Source organism: Microplitis mediator, chromosome 7, assembly GCF_029852145.1.
Source record: "Microplitis mediator isolate UGA2020A chromosome 7, iyMicMedi2.1, whole genome shotgun sequence".
In the NCBI taxonomy this organism is placed as follows: domain Eukaryota; kingdom Metazoa; phylum Arthropoda; class Insecta; order Hymenoptera; family Braconidae; genus Microplitis; species Microplitis mediator.
The window spans coordinates 1,999,980-2,026,819 of record NC_079975.1 but is presented as its reverse complement, the minus strand read 5'-3'; the positions used below and the strand labels follow the sequence as shown (position 1 = coordinate 2,026,819).

The following is a 26,840-nucleotide window of genomic DNA, read 5'->3' as shown; positions in this document are numbered from 1 at the left end:
TTTTTTTAATTACTAAATTGTCATCATAAAAATTTCAAAAAAATATACGAAAAATTCTTCACTTAAATTTTTCGAAATCTTTACCTGTCAGTTTTTTTTTTTTTTTTTATTGAAAATAAATAAAAATTTTTAATGCCTGCTACTGTCAGCATCACAATAAAAATGCAATGCAATGATTGCAAAAAAAATTATCATATATTTATAAATTCCTATTTTCGAAATAAAAGACGCATAAATTTTACATATAATATATAAAATATTAATATTAAATATTACATTTAAAAAAAATTTATAAACTATAATAAATTTATGATCATATAAATAATCAACGTCTAATTTTTTATATACAAGTCAGCTGCGATTATATCGAGCATATTTTTCCCGCAATGACTGAGCCGATTTAAATATAAATCAATTAAATCATAGTCACAATTAAATAGGATTCAAAAGAACTCGATGATATAATTCGTCGCTTAATTACTTTATTTTTTTAAATCACAGCTAACCCAGGCCCAGTACGTACTTGGGTAAATTGTACGCGAATCGTGGGATCGCCATCACTACGGACATCCTAAAAATAAACAAAACAATTATCAGTAATTGTCATTAATAATAATAACAGTTATTAATTTTTATTGACGACACTTACGCACTTTATAGCCACAGAATCGTGTGCTTATAAATTCATTGTTTCATTTTCCACCACCAGTTAACACTGAACAGAAGAAACTTATCGGTATTTACAAAGCATATTCTTATATTTATATATATTTTATCAATTATCACTAATATATATACAGTATTAATTAAATCTCATTAAATAATTCTAGAAACTTTTTTTTTTCTCAATATTTTAATGTAAAAAAATACATTTCAAATATTTACATAACAATTTTTTACATACAAAAGTATCAGGCACTGAGGACTTACAGTCGAACTCCATTAGTTTTAACTGACCATTTTCCCCATAATTTCTTCTTTCATCGGCAGCAGAATTTGTTCATAAAATTTTTTGTGTCCCTCAAAATGTTTTTTATCATGAGAAATTTCGGTTACCAAAACTCTCTGAACTTCCCCGACTTTGTGACCGCAGGGTTCGTAGGATTGGAAGAAATCCGACAACTCCTTGGTCCTGCGTTTGACCAACTGGGTCGGGACCTTTGGCATCTTGGCAGCGGGAGTTCCAGGTCGCGGGAAAAATTGATTTATAAACAAACTGGGAAATTTGTTTTTAATACAAAGACTCATAGTTTCTGCAAAGTCTCTGTCAGTTTCAGTTGGAAATCCGCAAATAATTTCCGTGACGATGTCAACACCGGGTACTTTATTATTGAGAATAGACAATTAGTCTATCCCTGGCGGTTTTGAATCACCCTGGGAGTGGAATCACGGTGAATCCACGATGGTTACACGGTGGGTTTTTTTTCATTTTATCACCCTGATTCCACGATGGTTACACGGTGTACCCACCATGATTCCACGGTGATTACGCGGTGTACGTGGAATCACGGTGGGTACACCGTGTAACCATCGTGGATCCACCGTGATTCCACTCCCAGGGTGTTTCCAGGGTGATTCAAAACCGCCAGGGGTGGAAAGATTGGAACCTGACTGGTTGCTATTCTGCACCCGACTCAGTACCTTGCTGAAAGAAAATGCTCGATTGTGGTACATCACCACACTGATTACTGTGCAAAACCTGACTGAGTGATATGCGCACACGACTCAGTCAGGTTCCAATCGGGTTTCATTCAATTTTTCTGTAGACAGAGGGACGGAAATTTCTTTAAACTTCGAGTTAATGGATGTCCCTTCTCCCGGAAAAAATGAACTACACACATGTGTTATATACACACATACAATTGTATAACATCGGGTAAGAGACTGCGTAGCTCGTAGTGGGGGTCAAGATTGAGGGGAAGTTCCGCGACAATGGAGTTCGACTGTGTTTATAAAAGTAGATAACAGCTTAAACATTCTAGTGAGCAATTAGTAATACACAGAAAAAGTTATTGTTAGAGTAATTAAAGTTACGTACAATATTATTGTAGCAAAAAAATAAATGTTAGGAATAAGTGAAGCAACCGATATTTTTTTCCTATAATTAATCAAGACCGACTTCGTTAGTTTTAGTATTCCCATTGTAATTGTCCATCCACCAATTTTTTACGTACGATAATGCCAATCCGTTGTAGATCCATTCGCGCCAGCTGTTTCCGTTCGCCCCGTCGATTCTTGACTCCAGAGTTTGACACAGAGCTTTGCGGTCATGGCTCCTGCCGCTTCGTAAATCGCAGAGCATTCTCTTGCGACACTCGCTGTTGCAGACCGGTCGGACCGGGGAATTCTTGTAGTAATGTCTAGATAACAGCAGAAAAAATAAAATAATAAGTAGAAAATAGTCGTGTCATAATTTGATAAAATAAAAAAAATTTACTTGTAGTAGAGATCAAAGTTCGATGGCTCGTTGGTCATCTTATCAATCAAAGCGTCCCAATCTTTTGGTAGCAATGATGGCATCTGATAAGCCTGCCGAGCGCTGTACATCTTGTGCCAAATAGGATAGTCATAGAGATTAGCCTCCTTGAGGTTCATCACCCAGCTCTCGTGATCGACGACCATCCGCGTGGTCTTCGGATGATCGCCATCCACGTAATATATTCTGTACCCAGGATTCAAATCATAGTACGGCGACACAGAAGGTCCTACATAAGCGATACTCAGTGCGCGGCCTAGATCAGCCGTGTCGTAGAACAGCTGGAACTCATCATAGTGGGTGTGTCCGAAGAACTGAGCAGCTATCGTTGACTCGTACCGATTTATTATGTGGTAATAATTTCTTGACCATATTTTCAGACAGTCGGAGTGACCTGGGGGAATGTGTCCGATGATATGAACCTTCTCGCCGTTCATTTCCGCTCCCTGGAGCTCGTAGACCAGCCACTGGAGCTCACTGACCGGGTCGGTGCTGTTGAGAAGCAGCCACCAGTTCTTGTTGTTGCAGTAGTTCATGTTGACAGATAAAATTCTGAACCCTGGACGAACTAGGACCGAGTAAAAAGCTCCTCTGCGGACGGTGTGAGATACTCCTGCTGGTAGCCATCGTTTCCACTGTTTGTCGAGCTCATCGTACAGCCAACTGATGCCGTTTTCCTCGGGGGCGAACGGCGGCGGGAAACTATTGACTGGAGCAGACTCATGATTACCCAGCGCTGGAAAAATCGGCACTCCAGGAAAAGTTTCGGCCATCTGAGCAACAGTTTCTCGTAGAATCTTAAGATTTTCTTCGTGAGTCTGGTTCCAGACGTCATGCGGTGGTAAATCTCCGGTCCACAAAATGTAATCGATGTCCGCATGTGTGTCCTGTATGTGTTTCAACATGTGGTCAACAGTTCTCTTGGGAGTATCGCATTTTCTGTAGTCTCCCCATCGTCCGGCGGCATCGGCACCCGTAGTCGGCGCTCCGTTGGTAAGTCTGCAGCACAAGGGCTCATTGCAATTGGCATTAGAGCCTTCCTGGTAATAGGGATCGTAGTGTGTGTCTGAAATATGCAGAACTTTGAATGTCGGCGCTCCTTCTTTCGGTGGAATTGGCGGGTCGACTGGTGGTTTTTTTACTGGTGGAAAGGCAACTTCCCATTCATGAAGAGGATTGTAAGCGTCGTCACAAGCGTCGCCGATTACAAAACTGCAAATTTGGGTCGGCCCCATGTTGACTTGCTTGAGAACGTAAATAACTTCTCCCTAAAATAAAGACATTTATTTCAATTTGTGTCAATACTTCATATAATTGTTATATATTAAATATATATGATGATATGATGAAGCAATAACTGACTGCTATCAATATATAAACGGTCTTTTATATTTTAAGTACTACCTTCTGCGTCACCAAGTATATATATATATATATACTCGATTAAACTTCTATACGTGATTGGTGAAATCACTTGTTGACTATAATTTACAAGTAGAAAGTACCATGTACTCATTTTTACGCCTGTCTTTTTACGGAATTTTTTATTATTATTGTTATTATTTTTTATTTTTATATAATCAAAAATCGAGCAATCACTGACATAAATTTAAAAAAAAGCCCGGCAACTTAAACTCCTTTGCTTGTATAGTTTTCCAGTAAAAATTATTATCAAAACGGTCCCTGGTCAAAATGTCATCCGTAAAAAATATTATTTTGCCCTTCCATCAGTCAATTTATTAGAGGTGGGTAGTTCCGGGAACATTCCGGATTGAACCTGGAACGTTTCCGGAGCGAAAGGGAACTAGTTCCTGGAATCATATCCGTGGAACTATTTAACGTTTTTAATTCTCATGAAGGTTCAGTATTTAGAACGTAGACATACAAAATATTCTATTATACACAACATTATGCTATGCGACTCATGTGTTTAAGGCGCATTCAGGGCGAACTTCATTATTTTATACTAAATAGAGAATGAATTATGATGGTATTCAACTCAAAGTTTCATAAGAAATCATCAACCAAAAATTATTCTGCTGCTTTACTGTTTGTTGGTGATGACGGCAGTGGTGGACAAAAAAAAACTACACGGAAAGAAAATTATAGCAGCGGTTCCCATAATTTTGTGAAATTTTTTCCTATACCATCATAGGAATTACGACCATAAATTATGGGAGCGGTTCCTATAATTATAGGAATGTTTCCCATAATTATAGGAATAGTTCCTATAATTATGGGAATGATACCCATAACACTATAGGAATGGTTCCTATAATTATAGGAATGGTTCCTATAATTTATAGGAATACTTTCTATAATATTATGGGAATCATTCCTATAATTTATGAGAATGGTTCCTATAATTTATAGGAACAATTCCCATAAATTATAGGAACCATTCCCATAATATTATGGGAATGGTTCCTATAATAGTATGGGAACGGTTCCCATAATATTATGGGAACCATTCCCATATCATTATGGGAACCATTCCTATAATATTAAGGGAATGGTTCCCATATTATCATGAAAAAATTAATTTAAAGAAAAGTGTGGTAATCACTTCTACAATACACAGAAATATTATTAAACATAAAAACAAAAATTCAAACATTGAAAAAAAAATCGTATTTGTCAAAAAACATTAAAATTTTTAACAAGAATTTTTTGTCAGCACAAAACATTCAAGAAAATTCAAATTTTGGGAAATTTCTACACTATTGTGCAAAAAAAAAATTTAATCATATTATAGGGATGGTTCCCATAACATTATGGGAATAGTTCCCATAATATTATAGGAATAGTTCCTATACCAATATGGGAACCATTCCCATAATAGTATGGGAATGATTCCCATAATATATGGGAACCATCCCTATAGTAGTATAGGTACTGTTCCCATACCATTATGGGAACCATTCCCATAATGCATAGGAAAACTTCCCATAATTTTCTTTCCGTGTAGTGAGTATACTAAAGTGAATTTTAAGGAACGATCGGATACGTATCCGACAAAAGACATAGTTCATGGAACTATACAGGTCCGGAACTACCCACCTCTACAATTTATCAAATAAATTTTGTCCAGGGATCGATATAACAGTCGATCTATTAAGACTTACCCCGAAAAGTAGCGTGACGCCGTGACAAACACGTGAGCTTTGAATGTGCAGCGATACACAAAACTGGTAAATGCTTGTCATTATTTCTTGGTCAGTCTTTCCGCCTTTGATGTAGTGCTGAAGAAGACCAGCGCCTACTTTGCAAGCGGTACATGATACTTTTGACATTACCGATGTCTCAACCTCGACCATAACTTTCTGCAAGTCAAGCAGTTTCATGGCTTTGTCGACAAACAGAGACAGATGACCGCTTTGCTGGACATTCTCCATGTCCCAGAGCATTCTCGAGTAGTTCACCTAAAGTTTATTATTCTATCAGCTTACTTATTAAATAAACTACAGCAATCATGTTGTCAACAACAACAGCAATAGTAATACTGACCCTCGACAATTGCTCGGGAGTCATTCCATCAATGACAGTCTCTGCAGTTGGTGGCAAGTCTCTGACATTTCCACTGGAGTCTGGCAAAATGGGTATGAACTGATCACTGATTCTTTTTTTAGCTGAAAGCCATTCGTCTGCCAGCTGGGTCCAGTTCGTCTTCTCAATCTCTATTTGTCTTTTCGTCCGATCAAGACTCACATTTATGACGGCTCCTAAATTAGATCAAGTAAATTATGAATTTATAAATTACATTAGAGGTCTTGTTGTGTCTGTATTGTTTTTGTATTTACCTGAAGTATTGTCTAAAAATAATGCTAGGAACAGGAACAGCGGACAGTAGGTCAGTACTCTCCATCCTTGACTTATCATACTATTCTTTGGATGACTAATTACCTTAGATTACCTGAATAAAAAATTTAAGTTAATGTTTTTTGTAATGCGAACTGATAAAAATGTGTTTGTGTAGCAGGGACAGCACCGTTACTGATGAGAACTCATCGCGCATTACACATGGTTTAAATTTTTGACAGCACATTCACCTCGGGTCCTGTTACGTTTAGGTGGGTCAATGCCAAACCATTTGATAATGATAGACGACACCTTTTATCTAATCGTACTGTGTTACAAGTGTCGAGTTTACAAGCTGTTCAATATTCACTTGCTTTCCTATTAACTTAATAATGATAATAATCTCAGTAGGTGGAATACATTTGTAAGTAGAACAAAAAAAATATATATGAATACTTTGTAAAAAAAAATTTATGTTTATGAGTCATTTTGAAAAATTCTTCTGTGGTTACGGTCAAAATTATTTAATTCAAAAAAAAAAAAAAATAAATAATGAAATTGAATTTTATAAAATTTTTCATTTTTCGGAAGGAAAAAAATTGTAGTGGGGAAAATTGAGGGATTTTGAAAAAAAGTTAGAGGAAAAATTTTTATGAAATTTTATGGCTGATAAAAAGTGTCTGATTGGATAAATTGATAAATTCAAAATTTGAAAAGTTATGGGGATTTTTATGAGTGTGAATGTAGCAGACATCAGACAAATTTAAAATTATAAATAAATAGAGTAAATAATTAATAAAATAAAATTTTTAAAAAATTCACTTATTAATTTTAAAATTTTTTAAATGCGCATTTTTTAAAAATTTTATTTTTTTAATTATTTACTCTATTTATTTATAGTTTTAAATTTGTCTAATGTCTCCTACATTCACACTCATACATTTTTAACAAAATGATAAAAAAATAAATAATGAAATTGAATTTTATAAAATTTTGCATTTTTCGGAAGGAAAAAAAATTGTAGTGGGGAAAATTGAGGGATTTTGAAAAAAAGTTAGAGGAAAAATTTTTATGAAATTTTATGGCTGATAAAAAGTGTCTGATTGGATAAATTGATAAATTCAAATTTTGAAAAGTTATGGGGATTTTTATGAGTGTGAATGTAGCAGACATCAGACAAATTTAAAATTATAAATAAATAGAGTAAATAATTAATAAAATAAAATTTTTAAAAAATTCACTTATTAATTTTAAAATTTTTTAAATGCGCATTTTTTAAAAATTTTATTTTTTTAATTATTTACTCTATTTATTTATAGTTTTAAATTTGTCTAATGTCTCCTACATTCACACTCATACATTTTTAACAAAATGATAAAAAAATAAATAATGAAATTGAATTTTATAAAATTTTGCATTTTTCGGAAGGAAAAAAAATTGTAGTGGGGAAAATTGAGGGATTTTGAAAAAAAGTTAGAGGAAAAATTTTTATGAAATTTTATGGCTGATAAAAAGTGTCTGATTGGATAAATTGATAAATTCAAATTTTGAAAAGTTATGGGGATTTTTATGAGTGTGAATGTAGCAGACATCAGACAAATTTAAAATTATAAATAAATAGAGTAAATAATTAATAAAATAAAATTTTTAAAAAATTCACTTATTAATTTTAAAATTTTTTAAATGCGCATTTTTTAAAAATTTTATTTTTTTAATTATTTACTCTATTTATTTATAGTTTTAAATTTGTCTAATGTCTCCTACATTCACACTCATGCATTTTTAACAAAATTATGAAAAAATAAATATTTAAATTTTTGAAATTGCCGCTCTATTTTTTGTTACTTTTTTTGATAAAAATTAAATAAAAAAAGTATTTATATTTTTTTTTTTAGTAATAATTAAAAAAAATTACGACCGACTCAGTCCTAATTGGGCTGTAATGAGAAACTTTCTTCGAACGCGTAAAAAATTTCAAAAAGCGGGCGCGAAAATACGTAAGTAATATTCATATTTTATTAAAATGATTGATGCAAAAGAACTTTATCAGGACAGCAGTTGTTATTAATTAACAAACTAATCGCGCAATAATACTCGAGCATAATAAATCATACGATAATTAATACCATGAAATAAATTTCTACAATCATATATATACATATATAAATAATCAGCTAGCATGATAATCACAACATGTGTTATAGATCAGAAACTCCCATCAATCACAGCCGCCAATGACAGTGAAATTCACTCGCTATTTTTTAAACTCATACACTTCATAAAAATTTAAAAATTTAAAATGCCCGCGCAAAACTTTCACATTAGTGTTGCGAAAATTCAAATAATGTGTTAAGTATCTGCAATTTAGTTTCGAAATATTAAAACTATGACGAGTTTACATTACAATAATAAAAGTGTTTTAAATGTTGACAGTCCAGCAAGTGAGTAGGTCAGTGATGTACTCAAAAACCACTCATCGTTTTAAATTTTAAATTTAATTGTCGTTATTGGGACGCCACGGATGAGTGCAATCGGTATTTAGGTTGAGTAAAACTAACAAAAAAAAAAGAATGAAAAAAGTAAACTGTGTTACTTTTATTTAGTTAAATTTATTTTGATAGATGGGTTTGTAGTTTTGTTAAGGTGCTCGGTATTTTTATGACGGATAAAAAGAAATGAGGGAGTAAGAGGACAAGTTGAATACACTCAGAGAGTTGTCTTTGACCGTTATTCGACCCACCAAGTCGAACGGACTTAAGTCTCCACGTGCTATGGGTTTTCAAACAAAAAATTTTCAAGCCTGACTTTTTTTTAAAAATTACAAGTATGTAAAATTGTAGAGTAGAAAACATGTCCAGATGGTACTGAGTAAATGTAATGTAATTTCGCTTTCCATTTTTTGAATAATAAAATATCGGAGCTGTAATATTTATTGATAAAATTAATAATTGGAGGAGATAATGGTCGTTATCGCGAGCGATAGTTACTGGTCTTTTAATTTTTTATTTAAATAGATTGAAGATATGTAATGCTCAGTGAAAGCGAAATTTTTTTTCTTTTTTTATTTAAATATTTATAAACACGATCTAGAATATTAACGATTTAATTATTAGGTTTTTTTTTATTTTCACTTGCAAATCTTTGTTACAATTTTTTTTTATGATCTGTATTTAGTTAATTGGAGTAAGTAATTATAGTTAATGACAAATTGCTGTGTAAGTAACAATTTTAATTGTTAAAATATTTTACATTAATTCTCGAGTGCTTAATTATGCATTTAATTGGATTTGTAAAGTTTAATTTTTTTTTGGGTATAAAATAATTTGAAAAAAAGATTTTTCGAGGCACAAAATTTTTTCTTGTCCCATGAAATTCTTTACATTCTGAATTGCAGCAAAAAATTTGGGACGAAAAAAAAAATTTCTTGCGGGAAAAAAATTTTTTTTAATTTATAGTGCAGACTTTTATTTTCAATGAATATTTTATTCTTCTTAAAATAATATTTTGTTATGACTCATAATATTTTTGGAATGACTCATAAATGTTAAGATCAAAATTTGTTTTTTATCTTGAAGGAAAAGTAAACCAGTTTTGACTTTATTTTTATTTTAAGAACTCAGATACTCGGGTTTACCAAAGGCCATTTTTGACGTCATGGGGTCCAAATGTTGTCTTACTGTAAAACAAAATATGTTTTACTTCAGGGTATGTAGAATATCCTAATTTTATCCCAAAGTTATTGATCTCGAATAAAGACACGTTTTAAAAAAATTTTTAAAAACAAAAATCGAGTCAGTGAAAATAATTTTTTTACACAGAAAAAAATTTTTACTCGCCCCAAAAAATTCTACGTCTTTAATTTATAAGGCAAAATAGGGTGGAGGTACCACTTGTGGCCACTGCTCTATTTTTGGGCATTTAATCCTTTATTTTAATTAACGAAAAAGCGGAAAATATAATTTTCATTTTAATAGTGGGATAGAAGTAGGGGAGGGAGGGGCAAAAGGGGGTACTTAAGGAAATACCAAATTTTCGAGGACTCAAATACGCTAAATCTTTTTTTTTTTAATGATATTCAAAGTAAATAGAAGAAATTTTCAGTTACCGTTGAAAAAAAAAATTTTCATTTCTGCGGGCAAAGTGGGGTACCCCCTAAAAAGGTAAAAAAAAAAAAAATTCTGGATTTTAAACGAATTTGATTAAGTTGAATTTTTTTTTTAAGTAATTTACATGAAGAAAAATTATATTTTACATGTTTATTGGATACAAAAAAAGAAAAAAAATTTTCAATAGTTTTTATCATAAAACAAACGTCATTAATATTTTTCAACTGACAATTGATTTTTGAAAAAGTTTACAAAAAAAATTCAAAGTAACGCTTAATTATATTTACAGAAGTGATTTTTGAATGTTTAAAAATCATTTAAAATATAAAATTTTTTTTTATCAAATTTTGGGGCCACCCCGTTTTGCCTACCCTACCTCCTTTTGCCTCCCCCCCCCTTCCCCTATCTTTAGACATATTTAAAAAATTGATTATGTTATTAAGTCTTTTACAGATTATTTTATTTGAATTTTCCAAGTGTCCAAAACTGGCCCTAAAGTTTCTTACACCAAAAAATCATTTTTTTCTCTGTACTTAAACCACACCACGACAATTCCCAACAAATTACTAAGACATAAATGGTAAACTATTTGTCCGACGGATTGTTTTCTTATGATATCTAGTTTTCAGTTTGAACTTGTATCTAAACTTGTCTAGAAGATTCGATGATAAATATTCCAGCTTTCACTCAAAGTGATATTCGTAATAAAAAGTTACATGTATTTAAAAAAAACAAAATTATTTATACGCGATTAAAATAAAGCTTTAGTGATTAAAGAATTAATCAATGAGTTGCGTCGTTTAAAATATAATGAGTTATTACATTTTTATTAGTTAATCAAAAAAAAATATATATATATATATATATATATATACATACACTAATGATAAGATAACAAGTAACGTTTAATGACCAGTTGCACTGTCCGTGCTGAGTAAAAAGTTTTAGATAAATGCACGCATATTTTCTGCATTAGTAAGAATACAATAAAAATGCAAATGCAAATGCAGATACACGAAGAAAGAACAAGATATAAATATAAGAGAGTTGCTGATCTGACTTTAGATTATTTTATTAGTTGACTGACGTTACTTGAAGCAAACTACAGGATGCAGGATGCAGAAAGCAGTCAAAAATTCATATAACAATACAATGAGTTGTTTTAAAGAACCAGCCAGCCAGTGCAGGGTTTAAGTAATTTTTGAAAATATGTGTGCTACACACAGAAGATTGCTTCCTATGTCCTGTCCTGCTCATCAACTTTCTCTCAGCTCAACAAACCCGTGCAGTAACATCACCAACAGCAACGGTTCCTTATCCACCGTAAAGAAGGTATACAAACTATACAAGATTAACAGATTGTTCCGCAGTTATAATATACAATGAAAAATATATCATCATTTATAAGTCTTATTATCTTGATATGCATTTTTTTTTTTTTCAAACTATTAATCTCTTGGAATTTTATATTTATTTAATTAATTTCACTTTATTTTTTTTTATTTCCTTACTATCTTATATTTTAATTAAATATATATGTATATATATATATATATAAAATTGAAGCTTAAAAATTATTTAATAAACTAACGGTAATCCTGCGACAAAATAAATAATTATAAATTTATATTTGTAAGAAACCCGGTACCCAATCAGAGAACTGGTACCCGATTACTCATATATTTATATATTTATATCTACAAAATTTTACTAAATATAAATATACAAATACATGTAATCGAGTACTAGATCCCTGATTATATACCAGATATTTTACCGTACATTTAAATATTTACATACATATATATGTAATAGATATAAATGATCATGAATAATAGTAATAATTAGATATGTACTGAGGATAAATAATTTATAAGTGGAAATAAATTAAATAGTTTTACATATGTACTAAGAATTATTATTGTTGTGTACTTAGTAAATCCTTGTATGTTTTTTTGCTATTTAATATTTTATCCACAATCCAGTTTAGTATCGCACGGTAACGAACTATTTATTTATCAGCACCGCGTAATTGCTATTTATTTGTTAAAACAATGGCTTTGTATTTACCCGAATAACAGTAGTCTGTAATTAATTACCAGCACAATAAAAAGGTGACCTGATATCTATAAAAGATCACTCACACGTCCTTGAAATAAAACCAGACACTCCACTGTCCCGTTTACGGGTCTTTCTTATGAGTTTGTTACAATTATTATTATAATAATAATAATAATTTCACACCAAGGCAACGACCTAGAGATGGGAATAAATTAAACGAGTGACGTTTAAATAAAAACCCACTAAAAGTAACGCGATCTGGTCGCGTATTGACCAATGGACCCGCGATTTGCTTGAAGATCAGTAATGGTCGCAATGTGGTATCAGTTTGACATACTTTAATTTCTTATTCTCGCTCTCTCTTCCCGTGACGTTATTGCAAGGTAACTATCACTGATACAAATATACAGCCATAGTCGTGTCTTAAATTTTTACCATAAATAACAACAACAAAATATATATATTAGGGTGATTCAAAAAACAAACAAATTTTTTTTTTCCTTCCAAACAGGTTCAAAAGTTTCGTTTAGATAAAAAAAGACGCCTGTGAAAATTAGAGCTCTTAATATTAATATTAACGTTGTCCGCATTGCACTTTTCTATTTCCCATAAGAATAACATGGGAAAAATTTTTTTTATGTCTTCTGATTTTTATAAGTTGCTAACGATGCGTCATAGAAATAATTGGCAGGCATATTTTTGTAGGGAATTAAATGCTCTATAAAAAAAGATTCTTATCATTTTTTGCGGAATCTATTTGTTCAAAAGTTATTTGAGGTTGAAGTCGAATTCATATTAAATTTTGAGTTTTTCTTACTTTTCCGGCGAAACTATCAGAAAAAAGACGCCTGTGAAAATTAGAGCTCTTAATATTAACATTAAGAGGTACCTCATCGCACTTCAATTAACTGAAAATTTAATATAATTAATTTTAAGCAACAAAATTTAGATTATTTAAGAAAATTTTCAGCTAATTGCAAATAACATACGACTTAAGTGAAATATCGAAAATTTTTTCTGAGATAAGTTGTAGGAAATAAAATGCTCTACAAAAAATGTCCTCTAAAATTTTCGGATAAAGTTGATGGTTGCTTAAAAAAATTTAAAAAATGTGAAAATTTATCGTCAATCTAACTTCAACTTCGAATTACTTCTGAAGAAATAAAAATATCGAAAAATTGTAAGAGACCTTTTTTGTAGAGCGTCAAATTTCCCATAAGAATATGTCTTGAACATTCAAAAGTATCGGTCCCACCGAGAGCTACAAAATTCCAAAGCTTAAAAAATAAATTTTCCCATGTTATTTAAACGGGAAATAGAAAATCGCGATGCGGCAGTTGTTAATATTAATATTAAGAGCTCAAACTTTCACAGTATTTTTTTTTCGTCATTTCCAACAATATTTTCGATATAATGAAGAAAAAAATTAGTCGATTTTTTTGAGTCAGTCTAATATATATAAATAAATAAATAAACAATGAGTTAAATAGTCATACCACATACTTCAATTATCTATTTCACGTCTGGATTGTAACATAATAAAATTGACATTGACTCTATTCATCCAATTTTACAATTTACCGGAAGTTAACAGCAACACGCGACATTTATCTGATTACACAAATTTGTTTCAATTACACGAATTTATTTTAATAAATATATGAATAAACAACTGGCGTTTTTTTTACTATCTTTTTATTTATTTATTCGCTTAACTAAATCTATACCCCGTTCCTACAATAAGTAATTTTGCTATTAAATATTACAGTGAAATTATTTAAATTACCCAGCAGTAACTGGTTACTGTTTGAATTGCGCAATAAAGGCGGGGATAAGTGGGCATTAAATATAAATATAAAAATTTTTGAATTTGCAAAAATAAAGTGAGTGAGTGTACCAGGCATCAAACAAATTTAAAATTTTAAATAAATAGAGTAAATAATTTTAAAAAATGCACTTATTAATTTTTAAATTTTTGAAATGCGCGTTTTTTAAAAATTTACATTCCCGCGCATAAAATAAAATATTTATAAATTTTTAGTTTCTTTCCTGTGAACTTCACAACTGGGCCAAAAGTTTTACTTACAATATTTATATTGTTTTTCATATATCGTATATTAAGTATATGCATATATATGCACATACTTTGTAAGAAACTTTTACAGTTTAACGCGCAAGTTACTATTATTATTGCATTAGTAGAAGCGTGACGTCTTTACATAATTTATGTACAAGTACTCAAACATTTTTTTAAACAAACAAATATTTTCCTACAATCGTTATCAGTGTAATTATTTATTACTACTGAGGAAAAGACAATTAAGTAAATTTTAAAAAACACTTACAGTTAAAATTCGAATTTTTATGCCGCATGCGCTCGCTGTGTATCCTGAATTTTGTAACATGAAACCAGAGTATTATTTTTAAAAATAAATCACTAAATTTTCGCGGTTGTTTGAATTTATTTAATACACGTAAAGAATTAATAACAATTATTTACACTAGATATTTAAATTATTTACGCGCAACACTAGACCATGTGTCTTCTATTAGAGCTCAAAGCAAACTGACAATTTTTTCCCTCTTTATTTGTATTCATACTTTGGCGCTGGATTCGATTTCTGGATTTCTGATTTAAATTATTTCCCGCGCATGCGCAACTTTATTTCAAAGATGGCGCGCAACCCAAGACAAAAGAGAGATTATTTTTGATTCTAACCTAGACTTTGTACTTGTGGTAAATCGGCGAGAAAAATATGCAACGATAATTAATTTATTTATTACTTTGAAGTTTAAAAAATAATTATTTATATTTGTAGTTATATTTATATAAATACTTAGTAAAATGAGTGGTACGTCAAAGCAAGATGCGGGAGAGATGGAGGTTGACGAGAACGTCGTCTTGGACAACGGGTCCAGTTCCATGGAAGTCGTGAACCAGCCGGTTCCTGAAGCGGCACCGGTACCAGCAGGAGCCGGAAGTTCAAACTCTACAAGTAACTCAAGTCGTGTGATGGCATCCTCTGGAACTCTGGGGTCAGTATCTGTCAGTTTGCATCCCTTAGTTATCATGAACGTCAGTGAACACTGGACCAGGTTACGGGCACAGGAAGGAAGTGAACAATTAGGTAGGAATTTGTCATCATTTTTTTAAATTTATCTGGAAAATTATTGATGGTCTTGATGATGGTTTCAGTTTACGGAGCTTTGATTGGAAAACAGAAAGGAAGACACATAGAGATAATGAACTCATTCGAGCTGGTGTTCACGATGATTGGCACTGATGTTATTATTGACAGAGACTATTACAACACCAAGGAAGAACAGTTCAAGCAGGTGTTCAGCGACATGGACTTCCTGGGTTGGTATACCACTGGAGACATGCCCAATGACAGGGACATCAGTGTCCACAGGCAAATTTGCGGCATCAACGAGAGCCCTGTCCTGCTGAAACTCGACCCGAGACCTAAAAATCCGGATGTAAATTTTTATTTTTTATTTTGGCGACTGAGTTATTGGTGATTTTTCTTATAAATGATTATTTTTTTAGCAATTGTCTGTAGCGATGTACGAGTCTGTTATTGATCTTGTTGCTGGGGAAGCGACGATGCTTTTTGTACCTTTAACTTATACTTTGGCTACTGAAGAAGCTGAGAGAATTGGTGTCGATCATGTTGCGCGAATGTGCAGCAATGAACAAGGGGAAAGCTCTCTAGGTATTGAAAATAATTGACAGCTATTTCATTATTTTTTGAGTTTTAATATTTTTCAATTGGGGTGAAAAATTAATTATCTAAATTAGGATAAAAAAATCTATACATGATCCTGAAGATGATACTGAAGTCAGCCGACGTCTAATAATTTTTGGATTTTTTTTAAAATGATAAATTATAAAAAAAAAAATATTTCAAAAAATTGCACCTATAGTTTTTAAAATTTTCTACAAGTGCATATTTTTATTTTTTTTTGTAATTTATTTGTTGAAACAAAAATCCAAAAATTGTTAATTGTCTGCTAACTTCAAGATCATTCCTGAAGTTAGCAGGCGTTTGACAATTTTTGGATTTTTTTCCAAATCAGTCGCAAAAAAAAAAAAAAAAAAAAAAGTGCACATGTAGAAAATTTAAAAAACTATAAGTGCAATTTTTTAAATATTTCAATTTTTTTTGTAATTAAAAATTATTAGACGTCGGTTAACTTCCGTAATGAGTGTAAATGTAGCAGACATACGACAATTTTTTTAATTACATGTAAAAAAATTAAATAATAAAATTTTAACAAAATGCATGTGCTGAATTTTGAGTTTTCTAAACATGCATTTTTTTATTTTAATTTTATAAAAATTTCAAAAGTTTTAAAAATTGTCAGATGGCCGCTAACTTTACAATCATATTTCCTATCATAATTATTAGACTGGGCCAAAAAAATTGACTATTTTTTTTTTCTTAGCTATATCGAGAATATTATTCAGAATGACAAAAAAAAAATTTCATGATTGTTTGAGCCCTTAATTTTAATTTTAAGAGGTCTATCATCATTTAAGGTTGAATTTGAGTCAAAACGATTTCAATAACATGAATAACTTTCGAAGGAGTGAATTTAGCAAAAAATGTTAAGAGGCCTTTTTTGTAGAGCATTAAATTTCCTTCGAAAATCTGTCATGATTTTTTTTAGATATTTCTTGATTCGTCAGTTACAAAATTCAAAAGTAAAAATATTAAATCGAAAAAATATATCACTTTATTAAGCTTCATTAATCGGAAACGGCTTGTCTGACGAAAATTTTCAATCAAACCTTTTTTGTAGGGTATTTAATTTTACATAAGAATAAGTGGAAATGAATTTTTTTTACTCCAATGTTTTAGCAGTTCTGACGTAAAACATCAAATTATGAATTAAAATTAAAAATAGCGATGATAGACCTCTTAAAATTAATATTAAGGGCTCAAACTTTCATGAAATTTTTTTTTGTCATTCTGAATAATATTTTCGATATAGCTATGAAAAAAAAAAATAGTTAATTTTTTTGGCCCAGTCTAATAATTATACGCTATAGATATTTTATTATCACAGTAATTTCTGATATATTTTCTACTTAAATTTATTGATAATAAAAATATAAAAATTTTTAGTTGCTGAACATCTTATGGCGCAACACAGTGCCATAAAAATGTTATACTCACGTGTGAAACTGATCTTAACGTACCTCCGTGCTGTCGAGAAAGGAGAATTGCCACCGAACCATGAAATTTTGCGAGCTGCTAGATCTCTAGCTCATCACTTGCCAGTTTTGAATAGCGATAAATTCAAAGCTGACTTTTACAACGTAAGTACTAATTAATATCAGATATCAAATCATATTACAAATCTATAAGCCAATTAAAATATTTTCCTTCAGCAATGCAACGATTTTGGCTTGATGACTTATCTGGGAATGATCACCAAGGGCTGCAACGACATAAACCAGTTCGTAAACAAATTCAATATTTTATACGACCGGTCTGGAATGGGCCCAGGCCACATGAGACGTATGCGAAGTCTTTTTTTTTGAAAATCAGTTGATTGTTTAAGAACTTTAAATTATTTTTACTAACGCATCTAATTGTAGGAACAGGTACAAATCATAAGAGACGCACCCACTTGCTCGCTTTCTCTCAGGATAATAATGTTTTGTCGTAGATTTATTTACGTCCGTCAAAATTTAATAGGCTTATCATTTCTTATCTCTACTTATGCCCAAATATTATTTTCGAATAAAGGTTTCAGTTTTATAAATTATCCATCGACTTTTTTTATACATACAATATAAATTTATTAATACTCTAGGTATATACATCATAGGCTACAATATTTTATTTGATTTTACAGTTACTCGCACAATATTACCTATAATGGAAGACCATTTTTTAAAAACCATTTTATTCAGGCCACTAATTTTTTTTTTTATTCCACTTGATATTTTTTATTGAAACGAAATCTTAGTCTATTATTTTGTCTGATATTTATTAAAATAACGACTTTCATTATTTTTATTTTATTGTTTTCATTTACTTGGTTTATATTAACTGTATAAAATATATTGTAGATTATTGCCTGTTAAAAGAGTGACGTTCAAAAAAATAATCAGTCAATTTAATAATTAGATTATTATTAATATTATTATTAATTAATATTTTAATAATTCTAGATATTTATTATTAAATATTTTTGATATGCTCTGGTCGACCCTAGTAAATATTCAGTGAAGAATAAAATAAGACGATTTCAGACAAGTGTCAGGTTTACTGGAGCCGAAGGCGAGTGCTGCCACTGAATCTAAAATCGTCTTTTACTTGATTAAAAAAATTTTATGATAAATTGAGCCGTGAAAATAAATCCGTGCGTTTCTTGTAATCAAAAAGTATTACACTTTTTTTTTGTTAATCTATTAGACCAGAGAGCAAGTCAACGCATTGACTAAGTCTTTGATGATAGCTCAGGTTATTTTTAAATTGAGTACAAGTGAGCTAAGGGCTGGGCTTGTCAACGCCAATCAGTTCTTCAAAGAGACTGTTCCTGCCCTTGACTCTGTCCTCGAGGGTATGGACCGCGAACCTCAGCATCGCGGTCGACAAATCTCCTACTGTCCATCTTCTGTCAGTGAGGACTCTGCTGACGGTATCGAGCTGCGAAAAATAAATTAATAAATAGACGAACAAGTTCACTAGACTCTAGGATATTTGAAAATTACCTTTGACAGACTTTGATTACCGCAGGTGTAGTAAATTAGCCGCGGAACTCCAGCAAGCGACGCCGCAAGCCACTGGATCACCAGCTTCAGCTGCGGATCACCTTTGAGTCGGGAACCGCAGCCCCAGTTGCCCGTCGCCACTGGTAGGAGTCCTCCGTCTTGAGGACTGCTGTCACCTGGTATCTATTGAGCAGTTGGTGGAAATTAATTCTGATGTTCTTGGTAATTTTTTTAATTAAGCGGTAATTTTTAAATTTATAAACAGTTACGTACAGTAAAAAATTAATAATAATTGTTATGAGATGTGTGCATGTGTGAATATTGTGAGAGTTAAGATTTAGGTCAGACAGAATGAGAGACAGTATTAGTTGAGCGAGAAAAATTATTAGAAATATTAATTATTTATTTAATCAGCCAGTTCGAGAGACTTAGTATTATAATTATTATTTTTTTTTGTTATGTGTATTCACCAAATGATTTTTTCCTTCCGTATGTTTAGAAATAATTTTATTGTTTTTATCCTCAAAGTTTTCTTCCAAAGGAAGACGAGAGGCCGCTGCGTCTTCTTCGACGAGAGTTTCCAGTTCCACTGTGGAGGTAAATTTAATTGCCCATTTACTGTTTGCGTTTGATTCTATTTTCTTTGAAGACTCTTGTACTTCAAGGGCATCCAAAAATTTATTGTCTTCACCCGGCTCCTGATCCTGGTCCTGATCCTGGTCCTGGTTCTGGTCCTGGTCCTCATCTTCATCTTCATCTTCGACGTCTTGGTCCTCAGCCTGTTCGCTTATCGGCTCTGATACCTGCGTAGTCTCGTTTCTCATTTAACAATTTCTACTCACTGTCTCTCATTCCCTCGCCAAAAATTAATAAACCAAAAAATAAATGAGATTTTAATAAAAAATTCTTACCGACTGCTGCCGTTTGTTTCTCTGCCTCGCGAGCTCAAGACTGAGACTCCGCACAGCCAGAGCCAGTTTGTGCTTTTGCTGGACGTCATTAGGGCCAATAAGCAGCTGGGGTTCTCCTTCTTGGACAGGCACCCCAGCGAAGGATTCACTCAACGCTCGTCTCAGTAAAGAGCCCGCGAACTGGATCACTGCGCGGTCTCTTGCCTCCAGCTCGCGGTTTTCGTCCGACACGATCGGGTCGTCCAGCCATTTTGACAATTGCTCATACACTTCTTCCAACTCTGAGCAAAAATCTGTACCCAAATATTATTAATACCCACAATAATGATCAATAATAACAAAATTTCTATTACCAGAGCTATATTCCGTACTAAAACTGTATTTGCTACTGTTATTGGTGTCTTTTCTTTGTAAAACCGGCTGCTGAGTCTGTTTGAACTTCCCAAGCCATTTTTGTTCAGCTTCTAAAGAAGCTTTGAGAAAATCTTCATCAACAGTCTCGTCTCGTAAGACGAATCCTCTGGAGCCTCCTCTTCTTACTCTTTAAATAAATATCAGAAATAAATAATCCCGGATCGAAAAATTTCAGTCTAATTAAATTACATTTGTACTAATTGGTCTGTCTTTGAATTTTCATAAAAATTTTAAGCTGTTTTTGATCTAGAGACGATAAAAAACAGACTAGTAAAAATAGTAGGCAGTAAAATTCTGATTTTTGTCTGCAGGCGACCGAAACTAGACTAAAAAATGATTGAAAACGAGTCTCAAAATATAGTCGAACTCCATTAACTCGGGCACCTAGTCTATGGAGGAGCGGAAATTTATCGGAATTTCCGAGTTAACGGATGCCCCCTCCCTTTGAAAAGTCAATGATGACGCATGCGCACTGATATCTACACGAATGACACGAAGGTATAGCACTGGGTGGGAAAAATTGTTGGTCGTAGTGGGGGTCAAGATTGAGGGGAAGTTCCGAGTTAATGGAATTCGACTGCAGTATGAGCAAAACTCAAAAATTTCACGTGTTTATTAAATACGAATAAGAAGTAAAATTGAATAGAAATAAATTAAAATTTTTAATTGATTTAAAACAGATAAAATTTTTCTACCTGGGATAATAATAACTCACTTAATATCTTGATCGCCGACATGACTTCCAGAGATATTAATTCCAACAGCGTAACTGCTTTCTCCAGATGAATCTTCAGATGATCCGGTAGCAGTACTTTCGCGATTAAGTGCTTCTTTTAATCTTTGAGCAAACGTTCCTCTTCTTTCAGGTGTGTCTAATTGATTACTGTACTTGCGCGTTAATTTAAATTCTTCTTCATCTAAATAAACATTATTATTATTATTAGACCATTCATTTAAATATAAATGTTACAGCGTAATGTTGCTCTTTGATAACTAATTAAAGTTCTAAAATCCAGCTCTGATTACACAGATCCCGGTCACGGAAACTAATTACAGTCGAATTAGTTTTTTTCGTCGGGATTTTTTATTTACGATTTACTTTTGCTGAAGTTAACGCGCATACTGACCAATTTTTTTTTAAATACAAATATTCGTTCGTTCATAGAAACTTTCTGTTATCCTGCGCTCAATAAACCAGCGGTAAAATTACCGCGAAAATTAACCGCGTGAAAATAAATTTTTATAAATAGAGGAAAAATTTAATTTGATAATTTATACAAAAAAAAAATCATCACAACAAACTAGGAAATTATTTTACACGAGTAGTAAAATAAAACTTACCGTATTTACCAGCCGGATGTTCTTCATCCATAGAATCTTTAGCGCTATGGAAACTTTCAGTACTCTGACTATTGCAGCTCTCATACACAGACATTTGCCCAAGAGATTTTCGCGTTACCGGCAGCACTTCTCCACTAGATCCCAAAACAATGAACCTGCTTCGTGTGCTGACATTACTAAGACTCTTGTGATATCCCGAGATAAATTTATCCGGACTGAGAGACCTCTGAGTCGTGGATCTTCCATTAGGCCTAGGACGGACGTCGGTTGAATTTTCCATGCTGGCATTTTCAGACAAATTTCCATTAGCCCGATTGCTGTTATTATTATTGTGATGATTATTGTTGTTGATAACGACTTTGTCTTCAGCGGTTTCGATCTCCGGCGACGCGCTGCTGAAACTCTCCCCGATGGGAGACAGTCTGCGCGTGACTGGACAGCCATCAGCACAAGCAACATCCAGGCTGACTGTTTCCGTCGGGCTCGCTGGTAAATGTCTTTGACGGAAACCCAGCAGCGATTTATTCATTTCACGCAGAATATTGTCTTCCTCGAACTGTCTAAGTGGTAAATTTGAATAGTTTTCGGCGTCCATGCAGCAGATAGTTACGGGGTTCGGATTAGGGATGCTTTCAAATGTCGCCTTGTTCTGCTTTGGGTTATTTATTCTTGATACGTGTCTCGCACCTTCGACTATCAGTACTTCGTTGTCTTCTAAGGCCTCGACGGACAATATCACAGCAAGAATTTCGGGATGAGTTACTATCTGAATAAATAATTCATAGTTTTATTAAAAAATAATAACAGTAGTAGATAATAATTATGAAGAATTAAATATCGCATTGATTGACGTAAATTATTCTCAATGAATACTTACTTACATGTACAGTTTCTTGGCTAATAACGTCTTCGAGCACGCCCTCGCCGAATCTCGAGCTTGAAAAACAAACATGCAGAACTTTTGTCTCAGTATCGACTCGCTCAAGTCGTCCGACATGACGTATCGTCAAGGGGCACAAGGGGACGTTGCTCTCAAGCCAGTCTTCGATAGTCAGCCATTGCTTCGAAGTCATGACCTAAATTTAAAACAAAAAAATTCATTATTTGGTTATTAATTTCGGTGTAATAATTATTTATGAAATTCGGTTTTTTTTACCTGCCTGGACACGATCATACGGCCCTCAAGTGCTCCATCGCTCTCCAAAAAATCAAAATATTGAAGAATACTTTGTAATTTTATCTTTTGACTATTTCTATAAATATAAAAAAAAATAACTTGTAGAATGGGAGCTAATTAGTGATGTAAGGCAGAGAAGTTGTCTAACGTCTGGATAATTTACCAATGGTCATTTTTTAAATCTAATGGCAATTTTCGCGCCAATTTTTTTTCGCGCGGAAAATTAATTTATGAAAAATTGACTGATAAATTTTTTAACGCCGTTTCGAATTTAAATAGAAGTGAAGAAATTTTTTAAGAATTTTTTTGAATACTGTCTAGGAATTTATTTTATAAAAAAAAGACCGAAAAATTTTCGACGCAATTGTCAGTCAATTTGTGATCTAACTACACATAAAAATGACAGTCATTCCGCGTCATTAGAGCTAATAATAAAATCCCTATTGATGTTTAATTTACTCATTTAAAAACAATTTAAAATTTTAAGTAAAAAAAAAGTTATATTTTAAATACATAAATTTTAATTCCCGGGTTTTAAAAAAGTTGTTTATTTTCGTGAAAAATTTATCGGCGGTATATTTTAAAATAACTTGTATTCTATTACGAATGCGCTAAATTATTTTTTTTATGTATCGTATAAAGGTCGTAGTTAAATAACTACATAATAACAATATTTAAATCAATGTGACCTCTGGGATATATCTAGTAACTCCTGCCTACTCTTGTGTCGCAAAGTTCACAGTTTATTTTAAATTGCGCGAGCTAGGCCGCGGGGTCACGTGAAAGCTTTAAAAAAAATCAAATTATTTAAATTTCTTACTGATGGAGATTTTTGAAGAAGTTTGTGAAATTGAAGTCTCCTAATGTCGGGTGGGTCTTGACTGTGCGTTTCGGGTAAGTCGAGAAGAAGGCATTGGCTACCAGGGATGAAGCGAAGCCGTAACTGTATTCCACGTGGTCTCCTATTAAATGATAATTTATCATAAATAATAAAAATAATAATAAATGTTATTTGAAGACATTTAGTTAATACCTTGCTGTTGTAAGCTGAAATAAAGTCCCTGCGGTGGTTTAGTATTCCTCAGAGCTTTGGCCCTCTCGACAATTTTCGGTATTGTCTTAACAAACATTTGCTCCCGTTCGCCCGGGCCCAGATCTTCATCAATAAATTTGGCAAACCCAACAAAGAGATCGGGATCTTGTTCATCTTCGTCTGGATCTAGACTTATACTGCATTTAAAAAATTTATTATAAATATATATAATTAAAATATTTATTTGATATATTTTTTATCACGACAGTAATCTAGACTGGATTAAAATGAAGACAAAAAATTTTCGATTTCAATTCATAATTCAGAAAATTTCTTAGGGCGAGTAAAATTTTTTTGCGCCAAAAATATTTTTTTTCTGTGTAGTAAATCAATTAAAATTATTATATTATTAATCTCATATTTAATTTAAAAATAATTTTCTTAACAAGAAAATGAAAATTTATTTTCAGTACTCAAAAAAAAAAGATCGAAATTTCGCGAGCTGAGCTCCAATTTCTTCGATTAAAAAAACGATTTTTCCTGAAATCTTAAAATATTTACACTAAAAATCTATTAGATTTTAAATTTCCAATAGCGTAAAAAAAAAAAAATACTATATCTCTGTTATTTTTTCTCAGCGTATTTACGTTCTTAATTTATTGATGATAACAATTCGTGATTACAAATTGGCATTAGACTAATTGGCATGTTTACTACGTATTATATATTATTAATATATATTTATTGATATACTTAGTGGTTCTGTCCGGAAGAGGAAGATAAAGAATAAGCATGAGCGCAAGCATAAAAGTGCGACGAACCTCGAAGGTTGCTCGTACGTATTTAAGACATATCCAAAAATAAATTCAAAGTTTCTTTATCCCGCTCTCGTTCATACTCTCTCACTACTAATAGTTAAATACGTTACAGTATTATATCTACATATACACGATGACGAATAAGTAAAAGCAGTAGCATTTCTATTGCTACCAGCAAACTGGTACAAAGCTAAATAACTTGTGTGAGATCACCAGATTAATATAGATGATACCCGTAGGTGAATAATTCCGGTCAAGATGCATTTAGACCGGCGATCTAGGGCCGCAGCCCCCAACAGCAACTACACCCATCACATCACCAACAACAATCAATCAATCAATCAATCAATCAATCAATCAATCAATAATTATACATATACATAAATATATACATACTTGCACATATCGTGGATCCGCTGCATCGCGTCTATCAGATCCTTGGGGTTCCTGGCCAGGGCAGCCTTGTCCAGCTGTTTTACTACAGTCGGCCACCAGGGTAAGTCACATGGCAGCATCACCAGAGCCATGTCACTGTTTTTATTATTATCTATTCTTATTACAAAACAACCACCGGAATTACTGTTTATTTTTATTTAAAACCCATCACTCTCAACTTGTATATATTTATATCTATATATTTATACATAGGCCGCGCTCTGAGAGGCGTAAATCCATCGACGCATCACCCACTTGTCCTTATACATACACATGGGTCTAGGTGGCCTACACGTGCTCCAATCACTAGTATATTGACTTCTAACTGTTTATATAATCCTGCGGATCGATTGTTCACTCATTTGTGTGTACATATATATGTATGTTTGTTTGGTAAAAAAGTATCCGACATATTCGTAAGGTAGTTCGGTGACTTGGTCTGGTGGTCATGCGAATTCTGCTGGAGAGAGCACAGCCATTGTTTCGTAATCTGGGAATAAATATGATAAATTTATGTGATAATTAATAGAGGTGATGATGGGGATGGGGGTGAGGGTGATGGGGATGAACGGGAGTCAGTAAGGATTTGAATTTGTGAGATTAGGTGGAGATAGAGATTTTGAATTTAAATAATTGAGTTACCTGGGCTTGGAGTTTGACGGAACGGCACGAGATCGGGTGGTTGAAGACAACGAGTCGCGGATGTCTTCTCTGATCCCCGGGTTAATAGTACAGACGTCGACCGTCTAAACCACGGGAGCGTTAATCGTGACCGTGCTTTCCTACTCGCGCACTCGCGGGCGTATTTTTAGATCGGCGCCGGCGCCCTGCCAACCCTATATAGAATTTCGAAGTGTAGTTGTGTTGTTGTAGTATTAATAGTAGTTGTAGTTGTACGAGTACAAGTTGTAATAGACTGGAGATGAGAGCCACCAAGGGAGCTTTATTTAATGCCCCATAGAAAATAATCGATCGGCGAGATATTACGTCAGAAGGAAATGATGACGTAAGCGAGAGGACGTTGGATCAAATAGTCTGCTCGAGGGGTCTGCTGCTGCTGCTATTGCTGCGATACTTGTTGATGATTAATTATTATTGATATGTTTATTTTTATTACTCTTATGAAATTGGCTATTGGTATTTTTATTTTTATTTTTGTTTGTCGTTTCATGTTTGTAAGATCAACAAAATATTTATGTAACTTTAGTTGACATGGATCATCAACTTGTGACATACGCCCACAGTAGAAACTTTTTCATCATTATAATCATAATCGTAATCGTAATCGTAATCGTGATATAACTGATGCTTCGCTGGAGAATAAGAAAAGACAGACATCCCTTAAAATGCACGCATCGGTGATCAAAAGATATATTACAGTTTCTAGCATATCGTGGTATGAGTTGCTGTATATATATCTATAAATGTATATTGTATAGGGTATATGGTATATGTAGTAACGAGAGCTTTGAGGTATGCTAAAATCTTTGAAACTAAAGCAGTCAGCCAGAAGGAAAATTCTGGAGAAAGAATTTTATTA

The 26,840-nt window shown here is 32.6% G+C and overlaps 3 protein-coding genes across 9 annotated transcripts; 1 reads left to right on the top strand and 2 right to left on the bottom strand.

Moving 5' to 3' along the window:
* Positions 1 to 415: 415 nt before the first annotated feature.
* On the bottom strand, positions 416 to 15,015 carry LOC130670697 (sphingomyelin phosphodiesterase). Of its 5 annotated transcripts, none has more exons than XM_057474122.1 (8): positions 14,787 to 15,015; positions 6,277 to 6,389; positions 5,984 to 6,198; positions 5,602 to 5,898; positions 2,438 to 3,744; positions 2,175 to 2,360; positions 650 to 715; positions 416 to 571 (listed from the first exon to the last, which is right to left on the bottom strand). In XM_057474122.1, exons 2-7 carry the CDS (start codon positions 6,353 to 6,355, stop codon positions 685 to 687), a joined length of 2,115 nt encoding a protein of 704 aa, XP_057330105.1. In that variant the 5' UTR covers positions 6,356 to 6,389; positions 14,787 to 15,015; the 3' UTR covers positions 416 to 571; positions 650 to 684. The 5 variants fall into 5 exon arrangements, with proteins under 5 accessions (XP_057330105.1, XP_057330106.1, XP_057330102.1 ...); XM_057474123.1 differs by having other exon boundaries at positions 654 to 715; XM_057474119.1 differs by lacking the exon at positions 650 to 715.
* A 111-nt stretch (positions 15,016 to 15,126) lies between these two features.
* Positions 15,127 to 18,219, top strand: LOC130670698 (COP9 signalosome complex subunit 6). Of its 2 annotated transcripts, XM_057474124.1 has the most exons (6): positions 15,127 to 15,569; positions 15,638 to 15,921; positions 15,992 to 16,157; positions 17,574 to 17,767; positions 17,840 to 17,969; positions 18,050 to 18,219. In XM_057474124.1, the coding sequence occupies exons 1-6, from the start codon at positions 15,287 to 15,289 to the stop codon at positions 18,118 to 18,120; spliced, it is 1,128 nt and encodes a 375-aa protein (XP_057330107.1). In that variant the 5' UTR covers positions 15,127 to 15,286; the 3' UTR covers positions 18,121 to 18,219. The 2 variants fall into 2 exon arrangements, with proteins under 2 accessions (XP_057330107.1, XP_057330108.1); XM_057474125.1 differs by having other exon boundaries at positions 15,128 to 15,569; positions 17,840 to 18,219.
* LOC130670696 (uncharacterized) lies at positions 17,947 to 26,368 on the bottom strand. 2 transcript variants are annotated; one of them, XM_057474116.1, is made up of 13 exons: positions 25,943 to 26,368; positions 25,262 to 25,790; positions 24,048 to 24,244; positions 23,835 to 23,976; positions 22,994 to 23,090; positions 22,719 to 22,913; positions 21,838 to 22,603; positions 21,212 to 21,413; positions 20,436 to 20,623; positions 20,083 to 20,375; positions 19,642 to 19,974; positions 19,172 to 19,354; positions 17,947 to 19,106 (listed from the first exon to the last, which is right to left on the bottom strand). In XM_057474116.1, the coding sequence occupies exons 2-13, from the start codon at positions 25,390 to 25,392 to the stop codon at positions 18,948 to 18,950; spliced, it is 2,886 nt and encodes a 961-aa protein (XP_057330099.1). In that variant the 5' UTR covers positions 25,393 to 25,790; positions 25,943 to 26,368; the 3' UTR covers positions 17,947 to 18,947. The 2 variants fall into 2 exon arrangements, with proteins under 2 accessions (XP_057330099.1, XP_057330100.1); XM_057474117.1 differs by lacking the exon at positions 19,642 to 19,974 and having other exon boundaries at positions 25,943 to 26,364.
* Positions 26,369 to 26,840: the final 472 nt, after the last annotated feature.

What these genes read in the sequence shown, in the direction of transcription:
- LOC130670697 (XM_057474119.1), bottom strand. Translation starts at nt 6,355, where the DNA reads ATGATAAGTCAAGGATGGAGAGTACTGACCTACTGTCCGCTGTTCCTG. An exon ending in ATTTTTAGACAATACTTCAG is followed by an intron (nt 6,199 to 6,276) that starts GTAAATACAAAA and finishes GATCTAATTTAG; the next exon opens with GAGCCGTCATAAATGTGAGT. An exon ending in TACAACGGATTGGCATTATC is followed by an intron (nt 572 to 2,174) that starts GTACGTAAAAAA and finishes GTTTATTTTTAG; the next exon opens with GATGTCCGTAGTGATGGCGA.
- LOC130670698 (XM_057474124.1), top strand. Translation starts at nt 15,287, where the DNA reads ATGAGTGGTACGTCAAAGCAAGATGCGGGAGAGATGGAGGTTGACGAG. An exon ending in GGAAGGAAGTGAACAATTAG is followed by an intron (nt 15,570 to 15,637) that starts GTAGGAATTTGT and finishes TGATGGTTTCAG; the next exon opens with TTTACGGAGCTTTGATTGGA. An exon ending in TCAAAGCTGACTTTTACAAC is followed by an intron (nt 17,768 to 17,839) that starts GTAAGTACTAAT and finishes ATTTTCCTTCAG; the next exon opens with CAATGCAACGATTTTGGCTT.
- LOC130670696 (XM_057474116.1), bottom strand. Translation starts at nt 25,392, where the DNA reads ATGGCTCTGGTGATGCTGCCATGTGACTTACCCTGGTGGCCGACTGTA. An exon ending in CGGATCCACGATATGTGCAA is followed by an intron (nt 24,245 to 25,261) that starts GTATGTATATAT and finishes TTTTAAATGCAG; the next exon opens with TATAAGTCTAGATCCAGACG. An exon ending in CGGAAGGAAAAAATCATTTG is followed by an intron (nt 19,355 to 19,641) that starts GTGAATACACAT and finishes ACTGCTCAATAG; the next exon opens with ATACCAGGTGACAGCAGTCC.